This window comes from Haliotis rufescens, unplaced genomic scaffold, assembly GCF_023055435.1.
Source record: "Haliotis rufescens isolate VD_foot unplaced genomic scaffold, xgHalRufe1.0.p SCAF_3, whole genome shotgun sequence".
NCBI lineage: Eukaryota > Metazoa > Mollusca > Gastropoda > Lepetellida > Haliotidae > Haliotis > Haliotis rufescens.
Genome location: NW_025964001.1, coordinates 31,050,650 through 31,068,977, shown reverse-complemented (window position 1 = coordinate 31,068,977; position 18,328 = coordinate 31,050,650). Strand labels below are relative to the sequence as shown.

Genomic DNA, 18,328 nt, shown 5'->3' with positions numbered 1-18,328 from the left:
ATCGCAGTCTCAAGCGTCGATGTTGAGCAGTCAGTACCATTCATCGGAAAGGACGATACGCTCGGATTCCAGCAACACGAAGTCGTCGTATTACTGTACGTTGGCTAATGGGATGTCCCAACGCTGTTGCTGCTGTCGCCGTATCTGACCGTCTTCCAGTGGTGTTTACACTCGGGGTCGACCGGTTCTAGGCCTGTCCTGTTTCCTCCCTGTCTGTCTGTACCGTTGAATCAGCCTGGCTACTGTCAATGGGGTACAACCAAACCTTCTGGCAATTTGGACCCTGTGTTGCCCCCATCTCTCTACAAATTGCCAACCTATACTTTCCTTTGCCGCTTAGTTTAAATCCAGACGTTATACGCAAACTGCTGAGAAAAACGGTTCTCAAAGATACAAAGAAAATATGACCAAATGTATTTTGCTCATTTTCAAATATTAGAATTAGTAAGAAATTTCCCAAATCACCAGCACGTCTGCTGTATTCTGTAATATGTTATGTTTTTGTCAGCAATTGTTTTATAACTATCTTCTGCAGTTAGTCACTGGCACTCATACATTCCTTTCCACATAATACCAAGTCACCTGGGATTTTTGGAAATAATTGACTTTCACTTTGTGTGAGTTCATTGGAGTATGAACCTTCATAGTGTTACGGCCAAGCTGATGAACGTCGGAGCTTGTGGCGAAGTGATAGTCAATTCTTAAAATTAGGAGATAAATGTCCTGTGTTTGAAAATTAGATTAATGTTAGACCGAATTGATAGTCTCTAAATTTCATTTGAAACCGAACGCGTAGTGTGACGTCAATTCGTCATTCAGAAGTGTTCCAAACTTATGGGATATCTCAAGTTGTGTCTAAACGGAAACAAACGTACTGTTTACCAGGTAGGAAAATATTATGTTTCAATTTGGTTGTAAATTAGGTATAAATAGGGATGTATTTGTACAAGGCTCTCTTTTCTATTCTCTTTGGGTAAACATTGTTTGATTATGGTTAAGCCTATAGGCACATTGTTATTAATTTTGAGTTATCTAAAAATACAATTTAATATGATGTGGAGATTTCGAATAAATGTGAAGGCAAAGTTTATATAATTGTGTTTTCGAAACAAAACCTTTATTTATTTTTTGATTTTCATTAATTCCCCGACTTTGAAACATCCTAACTCCCAGTGTGTTGTCCGTAGGGTTGATTTGGATTGGCCTCACAGGAAAACAGTCTCGAGGTCAGCCTCGTCTATTGTTCCAAAACGGCCTGGCTCCAGAAGTAATTTGTTTTGCATCTCTTTGCCTGTGGGAATGATTTCTTAATTTGTGTTGGAGAAAATAGCGTTTCACGAGATAATTTAATAAGATATAAATATAGATCTAGACTGTAGCTGGTTAATGACAGGTTTCATCATGAAATTGTAAACAAAACTCGGGTGATTATGGTGATCAGTTTTCGCTTTTTCAATAGTTACTAGACAGTTATCTTTCTTCATCAGTTGTTGTTGCCAAACCCAACTTCAATTTGAAAACGCTGATTATCATTGTTTCTTTCTTCAATGTCATTGTTGTTGCCGATGTAGGTTGTTCATTCTCTGGGGTGGAACTTTCTGTGATTTCGAATAATAAATGAGTTGGAAAATGATCATGTACTTTTGTTACCTTGTTATAAAATATTTACAAAGATATTTGAAAAAGATGTGTGTTCAAAAGATACACATTTAAGCAGATGGTATTTTCCTTCGATTTATATATTTTCTCGATGTTGAATTATGCTTAATTCATCTGAACTGTTTAGGTTGGCAGGAATTCGGTCAAGTCCGGACCATATACATCGGAGATATTGCCGATTTAAAAATTTCCGAAATCCATCACGTGTGTTGTGTTGATATCCGCCATACTGGTGGTCAAACGGACGTAGTGAGACTATGTTGTGTTGTCTTTGCCAATACACGTTCTTCAGCAACCCATGCCTGTCGTAAAAGGCGACTATACTTGTCGTAAGAGGCGACTAACGGGATCGGGTGGTCAGGCTCCCTGACTTGGTTGATGCATGTCATCATATCCCAATTGCGTGGACTGATGTCAATCACTGGATTGTCTGGTCCATCCCTCGATTATTTACAGACCGCCTCTGGAATATTGCTGAGTGCGGCGTTAAACAACAAACAGTAAGTAATTATCTCCCCCTGCCCAAGCACCAGTAGCTGAGCAATCCAGGGACAGTGACAATGGAGGAGAGCATTCTGTGCCGGACCTTTAGCAGATTAGTATGAAGTCCCCAGGGTCATGTGTGGAAACTTCAGTTGTCATGCATGACTACTGTGGACAAATTCGGGCATTGATGCATTCACTCGGTCAGATATCTTTGATGATTTGTGTGACTGTGTTAACACAAACATTGAATGATAATATCTCGAATGCTATACCAAATCCGAAAATGGTAGGTGTGGAAATTCAGTGGAGCAAGCCTGTGGTAACATAAGATGTCTCCTCAAATGAAAAATTCTCTTTTTACACAGGAATCCCTGACGCAGGTGTATTTAAAGCGTTATTTCATGAGATGGGTGATGCCTTAAAGTATACAACTAGGGGTAATTATTCTGGTGAATCGGAATTAGAAGGTCGTCCACGCACCTTAAGGTTGATCGATGAGTTCTTCCTAGTTCTCATGAGGCTAAGATTGGGACTGTTACTGGAGGATTTGGCGGATGGAGTTTGCATTTTATAATTAAAATCAACATGTGGTAGTATATTTGACAAGTGGATTGACTACAGGTTAAACTGTTTTCTTTGAGAGCATGGCCATCAACATCTATCATTAAGAAAACAATGCCTAAGAAATTAAAAATACCCCAATCCTCGAGTTATCATTGTCTGCACAGAAATATTAACTGAGACATCACAATCCCTTACAAGCAGGACCCTCCTATACTCTAATTAAATGTTTCGTATGATTTACAAATCACTGATTGGTCTAAGTTCTACTGTGATAATAACTTGTGTCTCTGATCATTTATTAATGGTGTAAATAAAGCGCCAGAACTCTTTATTCATAAGAAATCGATTGTACGATTCCAAATATATCAAGGCGACTATGCTTGTCGTAAGAGGCAACTGACGAGATCTGGTGATCAGGCTCGCTGACCTTGTTGATGCATGTCATCGTGATGATCGTGTCCCAAAAGTGTGGATCGATGCTCAAGGTGTCAGTCGTTGGATAGTCTGGTTCAGGCTGGTTCCACTTGCCTTCATCTGTTGTTGTCGCCCAAACCTTTGATGTAGATGTCAAACAAAGCATCCTCGACTTTAAGGGCGCGAGTCACAGGTTGCACGTGCGTGTTAATGCACGGCGCACAATTTGGAGTGGATTTAAAAATAATGGAGCAGAGGCCCCGCAGGGGCCGAGGCCCATTATTTTTAAGGAATGGAGAGTTACGAGGATATTCCCCTACTTAAAACTCATCCCTACTTTTACACTTTGACAAAATATTCCGTAGTTGAAAATATTTGAAAAATTCAAATGCTGCTTCAAAATAATGTACAGTTGACAAGCAACTCTCCATTCCTGAAAAAATAATGGAGCGTTCAAACAATAGAATGACGTCACAGATGTGTTTTAAGCACACGGAATGAACGGACATTCCCATCTACATATTTGTTAGTAGCAAGATACTCATACACATGCTGTTTTAATGTGAACAACACAGTGATTGTTCAGCTATAAATACCTATTGATCCATTTTGCTTACGCAATGCCACTGCTTCATGAAATATAACGTTTATGATCATGGGAATGATGAAGACAGGAAAACCAAGTTGCCAGACTTTCTAATATTTAATTTAAGACAATATTATCCCTGTGGAGACGTTATCTACAACCTGGCAATACTCATGACTTGCCACGGGCCGGTCGTCCACGTATGACGTCACGTCAATAAGACAAACCATATTCGGTTGGTGCATCTACAAAATCCATACCAAACTGCCAGGACAGAACAGAATAAAACTATATACGCTCAAGGCTAGATAGCATAATCACTATACTTAAAAAATGACTTTCACTCTGTGTGAAATGCTTGGCCCTCACTCTATGAAGGTCCATACTCCAAGGAACTGTGCAAGTGTGAACCAAGCAAAGTGTGAAGTCATCCCCGAAATGCATTATGCATCACTAACCCGGTTTAAAATATCTTGTTTTTTTGGTTTGCTGTTTCACGCCGCACTCAGCAATATGACTGCGGTCTGTAAATAATCATGTTTGGATCAGACAGTCCAGTGATTGATTTGAGCAACGATCCACGCCGTCGAGGTAGAAAACACGCAATCAACCAAGTCAACGAGCCTGACCATCCGATCCATTTGGTCGCCTCTTACGACAAGCATAGGTGGTAGATGACCTATTCTTACCCGGAATCCCCCCGTGGGCAAAAAAATCTAAAAGCTCCTCCTGAAAAAGTCTTATGCCATTAACATTAAGATGGATGTCATACCATGTTTATTGATCTGGATGTATAAATAATAAGGAACAGTTCCCTTTAAACCAAAGAGTGACTCATCCAGAAAACCAGAAACACCACAATCTTTGATCAAGGTTTGCTCAGTGACCTTCTGATACTGATGCCTTATAATTACAAGACCCGTGAAGATCCGGGGTAGAATAGGTCTTCAGCAACCCATGCTTTCCGTCAAAGGCGACCATGGTTGTCGTAAGAGGCGACTAACGGGATCAGGTGGTCGGGCTCGCTGGCTTGGTTGATGCATGTCATCGTATCCCAATTGCGTGGGTCGATGCTCATGATGTCAATCACTGGATTGTCTGGTCCAGACTCGATTATTTACAGACCGCCGTCATACAGCTGGAATTTTGCTGAGTGCGACGTTAAACAATAAACAAACAAATCATTACTATGCCCTTCCTGATAATCTCCCTTTGCTTGGTATCTTGTCAGTTAGTCTATTAAACATAACATAATCAGAGAACGTATGCTGAATCTTAACACCTTTAGTCCATGCCTCTGTCAATCCAGTAATGTCAGAAGAGTTCATATCTGGTAGCGATTCACACTCAGTTAGTGTCTGTACAAGTCCTGAGACATTCACATAAAAATCAAGCCGCCTGTGTCGTTGGCACAACCGTTATTGTTAATAGTTAACATTTTCCCTGTGTGAAGTAGGACCCTGACCACAACCCTTGTTTCCTCGTTTTGACCCCTTGGTTCCGTCTCTTGGGGATTTGGAACGGTTTCTGGTGCTTGGCAATACCATATATTTGGGTCGTTGTTTTTGCATTTTGTAGCCTGTTCCCATGTCAAGCCAGAAGCAATACCCTTGATTTCAAACTTCAGTGTTTGTGTCGCCCGGAACATTCAGCTTGTCCTCCCAGTAAAATGTCTTATGATAACAGGGCGATTCGTTGTCATGTCTAGTGGAGGGGGTGGCAGTTGCAGAATTGAGAATTATAGCTATGTCCTGGCGGGCAGACGGGCCCTCAGATATTTTTTTAATTAAAACTATGTGCCTGAATATTATTTGCAGAAATTCACCTTGCAACATGGTCATTTTTGTAGCAGACAATTTCTTTTAACAATCTGAAGCATAATTAGCTCTTTCAGAATTTTCGGGGACATTTTATCTTTTTCATTAAAATCCAAGTCAACGCCCCCACCCTCTCCAAAATAGCAAACGGTCGGTCCCTATGCCCTTATTCCTTCTTCCTGGTATTTCGATATGTTCAACTCAACAATACATTGTTCACCCTGACTTGGTATGCCGTGACATTGTCAAGATATACATGACCTGATAGAGACCTGTGGAGTGCATTCTGTGGTGTATCCTGTGGTGTATCCTGTATGACCGAGAGGGTCAGAGGTCGTCAAATGCTGGTGTAGTATGTATGGGAGGATGAAGCAGCCAAAACATTTTCATAATCTTGAATATGATCTCAGCGTCAATATTAATTGAAAAAGTTTCTATCACGGCGTGTCAGCTCCTGTGATGCAGGTCGTCGTTACCACTGTTGAGAAACACGGGTATGGCCCTGAGAAACATATAATCTTAAACATGTCGAATCTGTGATTTAGAAAGGATCATAAGATTCTCTCACGACGAAGTAGCGCATAGGGGAAAGATCTGATTGATTATTTACAGACAGCCGTCATATAGCTGTAATATTGCTGAGTGTGGCGTTAAATAAACAAGTCTGACCACCTCACCACTATAGGTGCATGGGCCCGTCACTTGAGGCCCCTCAATTCGTATCCCCTGTGCTGTTTGTTTGTTTGTTTGTTGTTTAACGCCGCACTCAGCAATATTCCAGCTATATGATGGCGGGCTGCTGTAAATCATCGAGTCTGGTCCAGACGATCCAATGATTGATATCAAGAGCATCGATCTACTCAATTGGGATACGATGACATGCATCAAGTCAGCGAGCCTGACCACCGGATCCCGTTGGTCGCCTCTTACGACAAGCATGGTTGATGAAGACCAATTCGGAATCTTCACGGATCGGTCAGACCTGGCCCCGATGTGGTGGATCCTTGCTCGAGTCTCCTGTCTCTGGTTGGCTGGTCAAGATGCTTGTGTTTACACGCCGCATTGATATTGCAGGAATACTGCTGACTGCGGCATTAAACAATATTCACCTCACTCAGATACTTTTAAAAAACATAAAAAAAACAAAAGAGTAACACCAGTAAAGACATCTCAAGATCATATAATACATGTATAGTTCTTATTTTATATAGTGGTACGGGTTAACAATTGGTGAGTGTCGCCGAAACACGATGCGAAGAGTTGCGCCCCCAACCACGCCAGCATCCGCTGATATTGACTCGAATCAAAGAATCAGGACGCCTGTGATCCTTAGTTTGCCAGCACCGTACCCCTGCTCTTGGATTTCACTTAGGAGGCTATTTTTCCCCCACATGGGGCGCGTCGTGATCTCACTATTGCAACCCGCATCAAACCCAGTCAACTCACCCACTTAAGTAACACTGAGATTTAAGTACCAAATCTATGAAAAAGCCATATGGAGATTGACGAAAAAACGAACCATACGGATGTAGTAATAATGTAGTAATGCCCCTTAAACGTCGTTCCATGCACTGAATCTGATTTGGCCATGCTGGTCGTCCATATTTCAAAACGAAAGCAATTAATATCCTGGTGTTGCATTCAACTTTCCTTCTATGCATTGGGACAAGGGATGTTACCATCTGATGGTCGTGGCCTGCTCCATCTCAAGCGGCAGGTAAGGATGAACAATATATTCATATAATTGAATAGGTTTATCTTAATATATATTGAAACATCTACAAAGGTTATTACCTCACGACATTTCCACCATGTGAAAACAAAAACAAAAATGGAATACGATGGTGTCATTCAGCTTAATATTAAAGAGTTAGTCGACAGCTTTCCAAACTGAAATTAATATTCATCCATATACTGAGATGTCATCATTCATTCCATAATTTTTACAAAAGGATGATTCTGGGGTTAAAAAAAAAATCGGTACAGTCTCTCGTGTAATTAGGATAACCATTACCTATTTATATATAATGATGGTGCTTGTGGTGACCTTGACAGATGACTGTGAGTGAGTGAGTTATGTTTAGCGGGGACACAACCCCGCACAGTGAATTTAGGGGAATTAGGCCACATGACCACCCATACCCTGGTGATTGTGACGTTTGGCTGTCAACCACTCGATTTGGTTGAGGACACATCCTCATCTATTATGGATACCAGTATAATTTAATAGTTAAGGGGGTTGACTGATAAGCTTCACAAAGAAGGAATTAGGTATTAGTTATATCTTTCGTTGTGGATATTACGTGATGGGAGAGGTATATCCAGTAAAACTTGAGTCAATATTGCTGGTTCAGTTGGCATTTCCCAGGGGAGAGTACATTCCATTATCACAGAAACTTTGGCAACGAAAAAGTATCAGCTCGTTTGGCTCCAAAACTTCTGACATCTAATCATTAACATACCACGAACAACATGTTTCGCAACAATCTAGCTCTGTTTGAAGCTGATCCAGAAAGGTTTTTGCAAGAATTTGTGACTATGGATGAAACCTGTGTTTCACCACTTTCATCGCTTCCCGTCGTTGGCAAAGGTGTCTTAATGTGAAAAGGAATTATGTTGATAAATAAATAATTTTAATGTCTAGGTCAAGTCTTTCTATGTGAGGTTCAGAACTGGTCAATCACCCCTCGTATCCTATACTTCACAAGTTAATCATCTCCTAACATAAAACAAAAAGCATTGTCCTTATAACTGTTAAATGGTTTGTTTTTTTCGATTTCTGCTACTCAACACGCAAATAGTAGCTGATCATATGCTGGGTGTAACCTTGGTTTGGTGTATGAAAGCAATCCTTCGCATTCGGTATTCATTCGAATGAGTGAGTGAGTGAGTATGTTTCTTACGAAGCTTTTAGGACAACTTCAGCAATATGACGGCGGGGGACTCCAGAAATAGGCTTCACACATTGTACACAATTGTACTGTGGGGAATCGAACCCGGGCCTTCGGCTTGACGAGCGAACACTTCAACCACTAGGCAACCCCGCTACTATTTACTCGAAGATGTCAAGATAATCTATATATCTTTAAAGATGACATTAAACTGGAGTATGCTAAGTTTGCTTTAACATTTTAGCTGTGTGATATTCAAATAGAAACATGATAAACACGTTTGTGGTTACTTTCAATTTAGAAATAGTTTGAAAGTGATAGCTTAGCTTAAAAGAGCAATGTCGCTGTCAAATAAAGGCAAACAATAAGTAAACAAAAGAAAATAGAAATGACATATTTAAGAAAAATCTGTACAGTTTCTCATCTGTTTGAAACATGTACAAATGGGTTAGCGTGGATACGCTGTATCAGGGAAGGCTAAAAGACAACACAAGGCACTGGAATGACCTCTAGTTTTCTGCCGCAAATCAATGAAAGCATAAATACGTTTTGATACCTTTGATTAAAGGGACAGCTCATGTATCTGTGATAAAGCTGTTTAACACATCTACCATAAAGATCCGGGTTAGAATTGTCCTCAGAATGTCCCATGTTTGTTGCAAGAGGCGACTAACGGAGTCGGGTGGACAAGCTCGCTTATTTGGTTGGTGTATGCCATTGTATCCCAATTGCGAAGATGCTCATGATGTCAATCATTGGACTGTCTGGTCAGGTTTGATAACTTGGTTGAGTGCGTGTTATCGTACTCCGACAGCGTGGATCGTTGCTCACAATATCAATCACTGGATTGTCTAATCCATGCTCAAAGATTTACCAACTGCCGCATATAGCTGGAACGTTGCTGAGTGCACTGGTAAACAACAAATAGACAAACATACATTTTTTTAAAATATTGTGCTTGAGTAGTTTCTTTAAAGATTATGTTTTATTCAGTTTCAGTTAAGATGAAAGACTGGACTCCGCCTACCGATAAGTGACAATCTCTAATGATGACATCACGTTTCGCAACGAATCTATGTTTACAGCTCTGTTTGGTACTGTCAACAGCTCCAGCAGCGCGGTGGGCTGTTGAACAAACAGACACAGAAAACTGTGGCCACGTGGTGTACGAGCGATGCTGCGATAATTTATGTTGGTGTGGATCTGAGTGTGTTCGTTGTGTAGACAATGGGGTGAAACTTGTATATATTCCAGAATTGCCTCCATCAACAAAATTCCTGAACTTCTCATCCAACCTCCTTGGGAGCATAAGCCGAGAGACTTTTGGCAACATAACCAATCTGTCCCTGAGAGTGTTACTTCTGAGAAATAACAGTATACTACACGTAACAAGTGATGCTTTTGAGGACCTGGTTCATCTGCAGCTTTTGGATCTAAGTGTAAACGATATTCCTCAAATGGACCTTCAATATGCATTTTATAGTTTACAGGACACAGTTTATACACTTAAGATCAGCGACAACAACGAAATTACTAACGTTTCAGAAGAATTTATTGGTGGATTGGCGCATTTAAAGCTTAAGGGTTTATCTTTGAACACCAATCATATTAGGAGTTTGAACCTTTCAGTGTTCCATGTACTTAAATCCCTAGTATATCTATATGTGGGGTATAATGGGCTCACTGAGACAGAAGGTCAGGTGCCATTTCAATTGCGAAAACTGGATATGCGTGCAAATCTTCTATCCGAAATTCCCCGCTTTTGTGTTGACGGGCACACCTCCCAGTTGACATACTTAGATTTAAGTAACAACCTTATTAGATGCATGTCACCTTCAAGCTTTCAGTGTCTGGCGAAGCTGAACTTCCTATATTCTACCAGAAACGATGTCGTTAGGATCTATACAAATACATTTTCTCATTTCCATTGGCCTTTAAGTATCACCTTAGATAATGTTTTGAGTACCATTATGAGTCAAAGTAACGCTAATCCTCACATAGACGAGTTTGCATTCAATACCACTGCATTAAGAGATCTTGCTCTTACCAACCTTCACGGAGAATTCCATGTGGTAACTAGCATGAAAGCCTTGGTGGGATGCACCAGATTAGATAGACTGGACATTTCCTACAATAACATGCCATATGCAAACAAGACCTTTATGGAAGGCTTTCTTGGGACTCTGCACATGTTACGGCACCTTAAGATGGCACAGTGCGAGCTGTATCGGTTCCCAAGTGTCGTTGCAAATAATCTCACCCAACTCGAGACAATCGACCTACATCAAAACAGAATATCCGAGCTAAACCCTGGACTGTTCAACAAGTTGAAGAAACTCAAATACATTAACCTCAGCAAGAACTCCATCACAGTCTTGATTGAAGCAACGTTCCCTCGCGAGTTGAGACACCAACTCTTTAACGTGAACCTTGCTTACAATGAGCTGTCCTGCATTTGTACCAACCTCTGGTTTATCCAGTGGATAATGCATGAGCACACGAAGTTTATAGATTACCCACAGGGTTATACATGTACGTATCCGAAGCACAGAGACAAAATTCGTCTCATCGATGCTCATTTATCTGAACAGATCTGTCGTGTGTCACAGGTGATGTTTCCTGTAATATTTGGTGCATCCGGAACACTCATTCTGTTCATATTGGTTCTATCCTTTGGCTATCGATGGCGCTGGCACATACGTTATTACATCTATATGTTGAGATACAGGAACAGGCTAGCATGCGATGAGGAACCGGGGAGATTCATCTATGATGCCTTTGTTTTATATTGTGAAGATGATTCCAGATGGGTACGGAATGATCTGATCCCTAAAATTGAAGAGGAAGCTAATCTGAAGTTATGTATTCATGAGAGAGATTTCATCCCCGGTCGCTACATAGTTGACAATATTGTCAACAGTCTGGAAAACAGTAGACAAGTTTTTCTTGTGCTTTCAAACTATTTCAGCCAAAGTCCGTGGTGTCAGTTTGAGCTGACTCTCATCCAGAAACGCTCTCTAGAGAAGAAGGAGGGTTACTTAGTGGTGGTTCTCCTGGAGGACATGGAGGACCGGAACATGACGTCATCACTGTATGCTCTACTGCAGACGACGACGTACATCAAGTGGCCGGAGGAAGAGAGGGACAGACAGTTCTTCTGGGATCGCCTGGGAATGAGTCTGAAGATATAGAATTACTTTGATCACAAGACGATGTCCCCTCACAGCAAAGCTGCCAGAAGCAATGGTAGATTTGAGCAGTCACATAGTTGAGGACAGGCATATATTTACAGTTATAGAGACAAATATTTTTGTTTTAATATTACCATGCTGATATTACAATATGTGTTCAATCAAATGCACATTGGCACTATTTATTAATATCTGTTATATCTACATACAATTGTCTAACTCTTCAGCATTGGATAAGGTCCGGCAGCATAATACCAGTCCATGTATGTACTGTGTTACATGCCCCTGGATATTCCTGCAACTGACTAGTGACCCTTTGTGGTCAGTTCTTGATCCGTATCCAAATACCCCTGCATGTAGATAGTGTCTGATCTTGTGCTGCTCCATTCAAGGTCCAACCTTCTTGAATAGCATCAACATTTCACGCACATGATTTGTATGTTTTGTTTCGGTAACGGCGTGGCTTGAAATTTCAAATAAACCAACATGTCGACAGACATGCTATAAAATTGACCTTTCCCGTATACTTCCCCGCCTTCAGGGCGGGGAAGAATAATATTTTATGTAAAGCACTTGTGTAAATAAAACATCTGAGAACTTCATCGTTATTCATTGTCATCCATCATTGTCGCAAACAAAATGTGACGATAACATTCCCAGTGTTGACATTATGATAAGAAAGCTTCTGAGAGCAAAGTTTATTTGTTTTGTTTGTTTGTTGTTTAACGCCGCACTCAGCAATATTCCAGCTATATGATGGCAGTCTGTGAATACTCGAGTCTGGACAAGACAATCCAGTGACTGATAGCATGAGCATCGATTCACGCAATTTGGATCGATGACATGCATCAACCAATTCAGCGAGCCTGACCACCCGATCCCGTTAGTCGCCTGAAAGAGAATGGGATACTGAGAGAGGGTATAGCCACAGGGAGTACGTGGTGTTTCTTCTTAAGTACATTTACATAAATCATCATTCCTTATTAAGAATAATGTCAATTAAAAAGTACAGATAGATAACACTTTTTAAAGGTATTATTCAAAACTTAGTATCGTTTTAGAAACCTGTTTAGTGACATTTTTAAACATTCATTGATTTTGAATAAATCATGTGATTTGGTTTATGGGCTTAAGCTAGTGTTTGTAACACGACTGTGTTTCTGTGTTAAGTGGTATGTACCAATATATAGTTACGATGACTGGTGACGTCAAGTGTGTCTGTTAAAGGACAAGTTGCGAATATCCATTTTCCCATAGATACGTGAAGTCAATATCATAGCATTCCAGGAGAGTATTTAAGATGTAGTGGTAGGTCTGAGAGGGGTTGCAGAGGAAGGTGTAAATGTGTTGTGGCACCAGATGTGGTGGCGACTGTGATCGCATTTCCTTGTCACAAGCCAACTAAAACATATGTACCACAAATTTCAATAAATACAAATTTCATTGCAAAATTTATGTAATATCGGTACAGTTAATTGGCTTTAATTATGTATATCATAAAGATGTGCCGAAGAAGAAAGAAATGCATATTTATTCAACACTTTAGATTACCTAAATTAAGATAAATGCTCTATCAAAATATAGTTATGTACTTGACAGATGTACTGTTGGTCAATACATTCCAAAATGTTCCTTTTTCATAATGTATTTAGGTTCACACGAGATACACAAGAAATCATTCCTCCGTGGCGGCCATATTGCATTTATTTTGGATGGCCCCATACCTTAAAATATTTAAAATGTCATAACCTACATCTGTAGTTTCATGGCTTCATCACAAAGTGCACACTTTCTACTCGAAACGGCTGCACTATATACTGTGTTGGCTAATTAGAGGATTATCAAGTAAGAATACCTTGTCTGTTCAAGAGCAGCTGAAGCTGAAAAGTTGGCCCATCAGAGACCAGACAACACTGTTGTATATACAGTAGACTACGTTTATAACGAACACGCTTATAACGAACTGACGGATATAGCGAACTTATTTTTAGTCCCGGCGATTTGATGTATATATGCTGTATATATGCTTATAGCGAACTACGGTTATTACGAACTAAAATTAGTGGTCCCTTTGAGTTCGTTATAACCGTAGTTGTTTACTGTACATTGTTGAGAGGTGCACCTTTGTTGTTGACATTGTGAATTATTAAATTAACAATTAATGTCTGTAACTAGATTTTATCACAAACATCCTGGGTTTCTCCTATGGTGTTAATTATGCTTGGCATAAGATAAGACGCGGTAATCGAAGGGATGAGCAGACAGAAAAGACCGGTAAAGCAATTAAATAATCAAAGAAGGAAGCGCTTAGTGGTGAAAATTTTTCGTTTGAGTGACGATTTAGCCTATAATCTCTTATCGTCTGTTTTACGCTATTTCCGGGGTTTTTTTCAAATTGGAATCATCATGCTATTAGCATATTTATTAATTAGCTGAGCATTCAATTCACAAATGGCTATTTTAGTTTATGTGATTGTAGTTTACAGATGAGTAAACACAACTGTTTTGGGTAGGAATTGACGATATGTAAAACGTCAGACACAAAGTTGGGCGATCTTTTCTATTTTTGTTGCTTAAGACCGCACTCGGTATTCCTGTCACATTTGACCCGTGAAGATTCCGGGTTAGAATAGGTCTTCAGCAACCCATGCTTGCCGTAAAAGGTGACTATGCTTGTCGTAAAAGGCGACTAACGGGATCGGGTGGTCAGGCTCGCTGACTTGGTTGATGCATGTCATCGATCCCAATTGCGTGGATCGATGCTCATGATGTCAATCACTGGATTGTCTGGTCCAGACTCGATTATTTACAGACCGCCGTCATATAGCTGGAATATTGCTGAGTGCGGCGTTAAACAACAAACCAACCAACACCTTGTCACATTTAACAAAAATGAAAATAGAGAACTTTTCGCCATTTCATACAAATACAAATAAAAAGCTGAAGGGTCTAATTTTATGTTTATTTCGACCACCGATTCAAGTATTTGACGAGCTCTCCTCATTTTGCCACCACCTATTGTTTAGAATAGAGTTTTGAAAGAAGAAAATTAATAAACAAAGTGCAAAGAGGACACGTCGCCTCACGACTAACAACTATTACTGTGCACCTAGTCTTATTTGGGTCATTTACACCAGCTCGGTTATAATACAATGGTTCACAAGAGTTAGGCGAGGATCAGCGAAGTAGGGACAATAATGGCTTCCGTTTCCTTGCAACAGTTAAAGGAAATGATACATCTGTCACTGAGACGTATGAGAGGCCAAACTAGTCAAACACATTCTAGAAAAATATAATCTCTAATCATTGACTAAAGTTTAACGTTACATCTGAACATTGTTTCACCCTTGGGGATTCCGGGTAAGAATATAGGTCCCCAGCAACCTATGCTTGTCTCACCGTGGGGATTCCGGGTTAGAAAGGTCCCCAGCAACCTACGGGGGGCGTTCAATAAGTTTTGCAACTTGGGCATTTGTGTTTACACAAACAATGTCAGGTGTGACAATAGTCATAACATCAGGTTGACATGTGTCATAACAAGTTCCAGACACAACAATAAGTTAGATGTGATGGCTTCATTCATCTGAGGGTGGTGACAATCATGAATTATCTCAAACATGAACAAGGCCCTGTAATAAAATTCCTTACCAAGGAGGGATGCAAAGCAAAAGAAATCCATGATCGCATGTGTAAAGTGATGGGTAAGGATGCTCCTGACTATTCAAAAGTTTGCCGTTGGTCTCTACAGTTTAAAAGGGATAGGGAGTCCCTAGACGATGACCCAAGGTCAGGCAGGCCTTCAGATGCCTTCCAACCGGAAACCATTGCTGTTATAGAAAGAAGATTTTTGTCTGACGACGAGTGAAAGTATCTGAACTTTCTAGGGAATTCCAAATATCAGTTGGAACTGTTGGAACCATTATTCATGAGCATCTTGGTATGTCCAAGATATCTGCAAGATGGGTACCTAGAAACCTCAGAGCTCGAGATCCCCATCAGAGAACTGAAAGTTGTCGAGACCTCCTGGATCTCTTTACTGCTGATGAAGCCGGATTTCTTTCTCGTCTAGTGACAGGTGATGAAACGTGGATCCACCACTGGGACCCAGAAACTAAATTGGAATCCATGCAATGGAAGCACCCCAATTCTCCGCCTCCAAGGAAGTTTCGCACTCAACCATCGGCTGGCAAGGTAATGGCCATCATATTTTGGGATGCAAGAGGCATACTACTGATTGATTACATGCCACCAAAAACTACAAAATCGACAGTATTATGTTAATGTAATGAAAGAATTGCGAAAATCTATTCGCCAGAAACGCCGTGGGATGTTAACACGTGGTATTCTACTTTTGCTCCGGTTCACAAGTCGAGAATTGCACAGGCTGCTATATGTGAATGTGGATTCGAACAGTTAAATCACCAACCCTACAGCCCAGACAGACCCCCAGTGACTATTTCCTGTTCCGGCAAATGAAATCTGCCCTACGTGGAAGACGCTTCCAGGATGACGAGGACTGCCACAGAGGCGTGGTTAGAGGGCAAATCTGCGGATTTCTATAAAAGTGGTATTAAAAGGTTGAAGGACAAATGGGAATAAGTGTTTTGAGGTGAATGGAGATTATACTGAAAAATACAAGTGCAAAAGATATTCTGCGACGAGGTCTTATATTGAAGCTGCAAAACTTATTGAACGCCCCTCGTATGCTTGTCTCCCCGTGGGGATTCCGGGTAAGAATATGGGTCCCCAGCAACCTATGATTGTCTCCCCGTGGGGATTCCGAGTAAGATTATGGGTCCCCAGCAACCTATGATTGTCTCCCCGTGGGGATTCCGAGTAAGATTATGGGTCCCAAGCAACCTATGATTGTCTCCCCGTAGGGATTCCGGGTAAGAAATATAGGTCCCCAGCAACCTATGCTTGTCTCCCCGTGGGGATTCCGGGTGATAAATATAGGACGCCAGCAACCTATGCTTGTCTCCCCGTGGGGAATCCGGGTAAGAACATGGGTCCCCAGCAACCTAGGCTTGTCTCCCCGTGGGGATTCTAGGTGAGAAATATAGGTCCCCAGCAACATATTGTTGTTGTAGGAGGCGACTTCGTGTGTAGTGGTGATAAGGCTGTGTGTCACCGTATCCCAAAAGTGTGGACCGATGTCAATCACTGAACTGGCTGGTCAAACACACAAAAAAGAACAGTGTCTTAGTAACATCCCGTCTTCAGCAGAGGGATCAAAGACGTTTGCCACAACGATGTCCGTGAGGTGAATTTAACAGTGTTAGTTGACAAATTAGCAGTTTCAGTCATTTCATGTTTCTGCCACTTTACGTCACATTAATGTTGGTTTTGAAAGGACCAAACTGTCTACGCTTCATTAGTAGATGTTAAAAGGTCTACAATTCTCACAATGATATTATACAAAACACTATTTTGTATCAGAACGGGTTCCCCTTTATATATTGTTCGAGAGCAATGTGCTTTGACAACACTGGTCTGCCATATTTCAACACTGTATACCCATCCATTGTTCTCTTGTTGTGTTGTAACCATGGATAGCACGTGCCGGTCCTCGTGTCCGGAACTGTCTCTTCATCTGGTATCTATTGTTACTTTCAGGTCATTCAATTGTATGCATGTGACTTTGTACCCAAAACAAAGTTATACAATATCCTGTGTGATTCTCTACCCAAGAAAATAAAACAATCTATATTTCAGTATATAATAATTATATTTATCTTTACATGTAAAATGCAAATGTCAGCGCTGATCAGCCCCACGTGAAATTAGTTTCTTCTGGAACAAATATTGCCAGTGTAAATGTATCTCGCCCAGTGAAAATAAGCACATGCATGTGGCACAGTGATCTGAAGAAATTAACTTGCATTTATATATGGAAATAAGTAAGTGCTAATCACATTATTAATTGAAATTAAATACCAATTTTAAAAAAATATGTACGCAAATTCATGATCATAAATTAGCAAAACAATATTATTAATCCTCTTGGAAACCTCCTGTGACTATCTGTTGTTTTGTTTGGGTTTATGGTATTACCACCTCTTATTGTCCTGACAAGCATTCTTAATCCGTGTATATATCTATAAACCGCTAACATCAGTGTATAGAACCCTGTCATGCCTGCATAAATGTTTCTTAAAGTGGTTCTGTTCCTGAGCTTCCAACCCATCCACTGTATGGTAGTTCATTAAAAAAACTAAACTGGCGTCAGATTTATGAAAGGGGAGATTCTTAAAATGAATCTTTGTAAATGTAAGGCATGAATACTGGAAGGATGGAAACATATATGATATAAATTAATAAGCTTTTTTTTTTTAAGCCCACTTACACCTGTATGATTGAACAAATTCTCGTGTTCATAATCGAGGGCGAAAACTGCTCGTTATCTCCGAAATCTCATGTTGACATTTTTGAAATTATATTGACATGTTTAATATTATATTGACATATTTGATATTATATTGACTTATTTGATTTTCGTGGCTTCTGAGGGACATAAAAGCACTCCTGCTTGGTTGCTCCTTGAACTTTAAGCCATCGATGAGCGAACTTTAGGTGTCAGACCTCTGGCTTTCCATCGCTTCCTTTCCCTCATACACTACATCATGTTGCCTATCTTCAGGAATTGTGCCTTAACCTGCACTTAAAACACAGGATGAGAGCAGGAATGCCTTATTTGACCAGGTATGGAAATAGTGTATG

General features: G+C 40.4%; 1 protein-coding gene across 1 annotated transcript; it reads left to right on the top strand.

Annotated features, from left to right (window-relative positions):
• The first annotated feature begins 7,154 nt into the window (after positions 1 to 7,154).
• LOC124145922 (toll-like receptor 4) lies at positions 7,155 to 12,210 on the top strand. Its single transcript, XM_046515901.1, has 2 exons — positions 7,155 to 7,243; positions 9,411 to 12,210. The coding sequence occupies exon 2, from the start codon at positions 9,464 to 9,466 to the stop codon at positions 11,606 to 11,608; it is 2,145 nt and encodes a 714-aa protein (XP_046371857.1). The 5' UTR covers positions 7,155 to 7,243; positions 9,411 to 9,463; the 3' UTR covers positions 11,609 to 12,210.
• The last annotated feature ends 6,118 nt before the right edge of the window (positions 12,211 to 18,328 follow it).

Bases quoted from the DNA above. Each gene is read 5' to 3' on its own strand.
- LOC124145922 (XM_046515901.1), top strand. From the start codon at position 9,464: ATGATGACATCACGTTTCGCAACGAATCTATGTTTACAGCTCTGTTTG.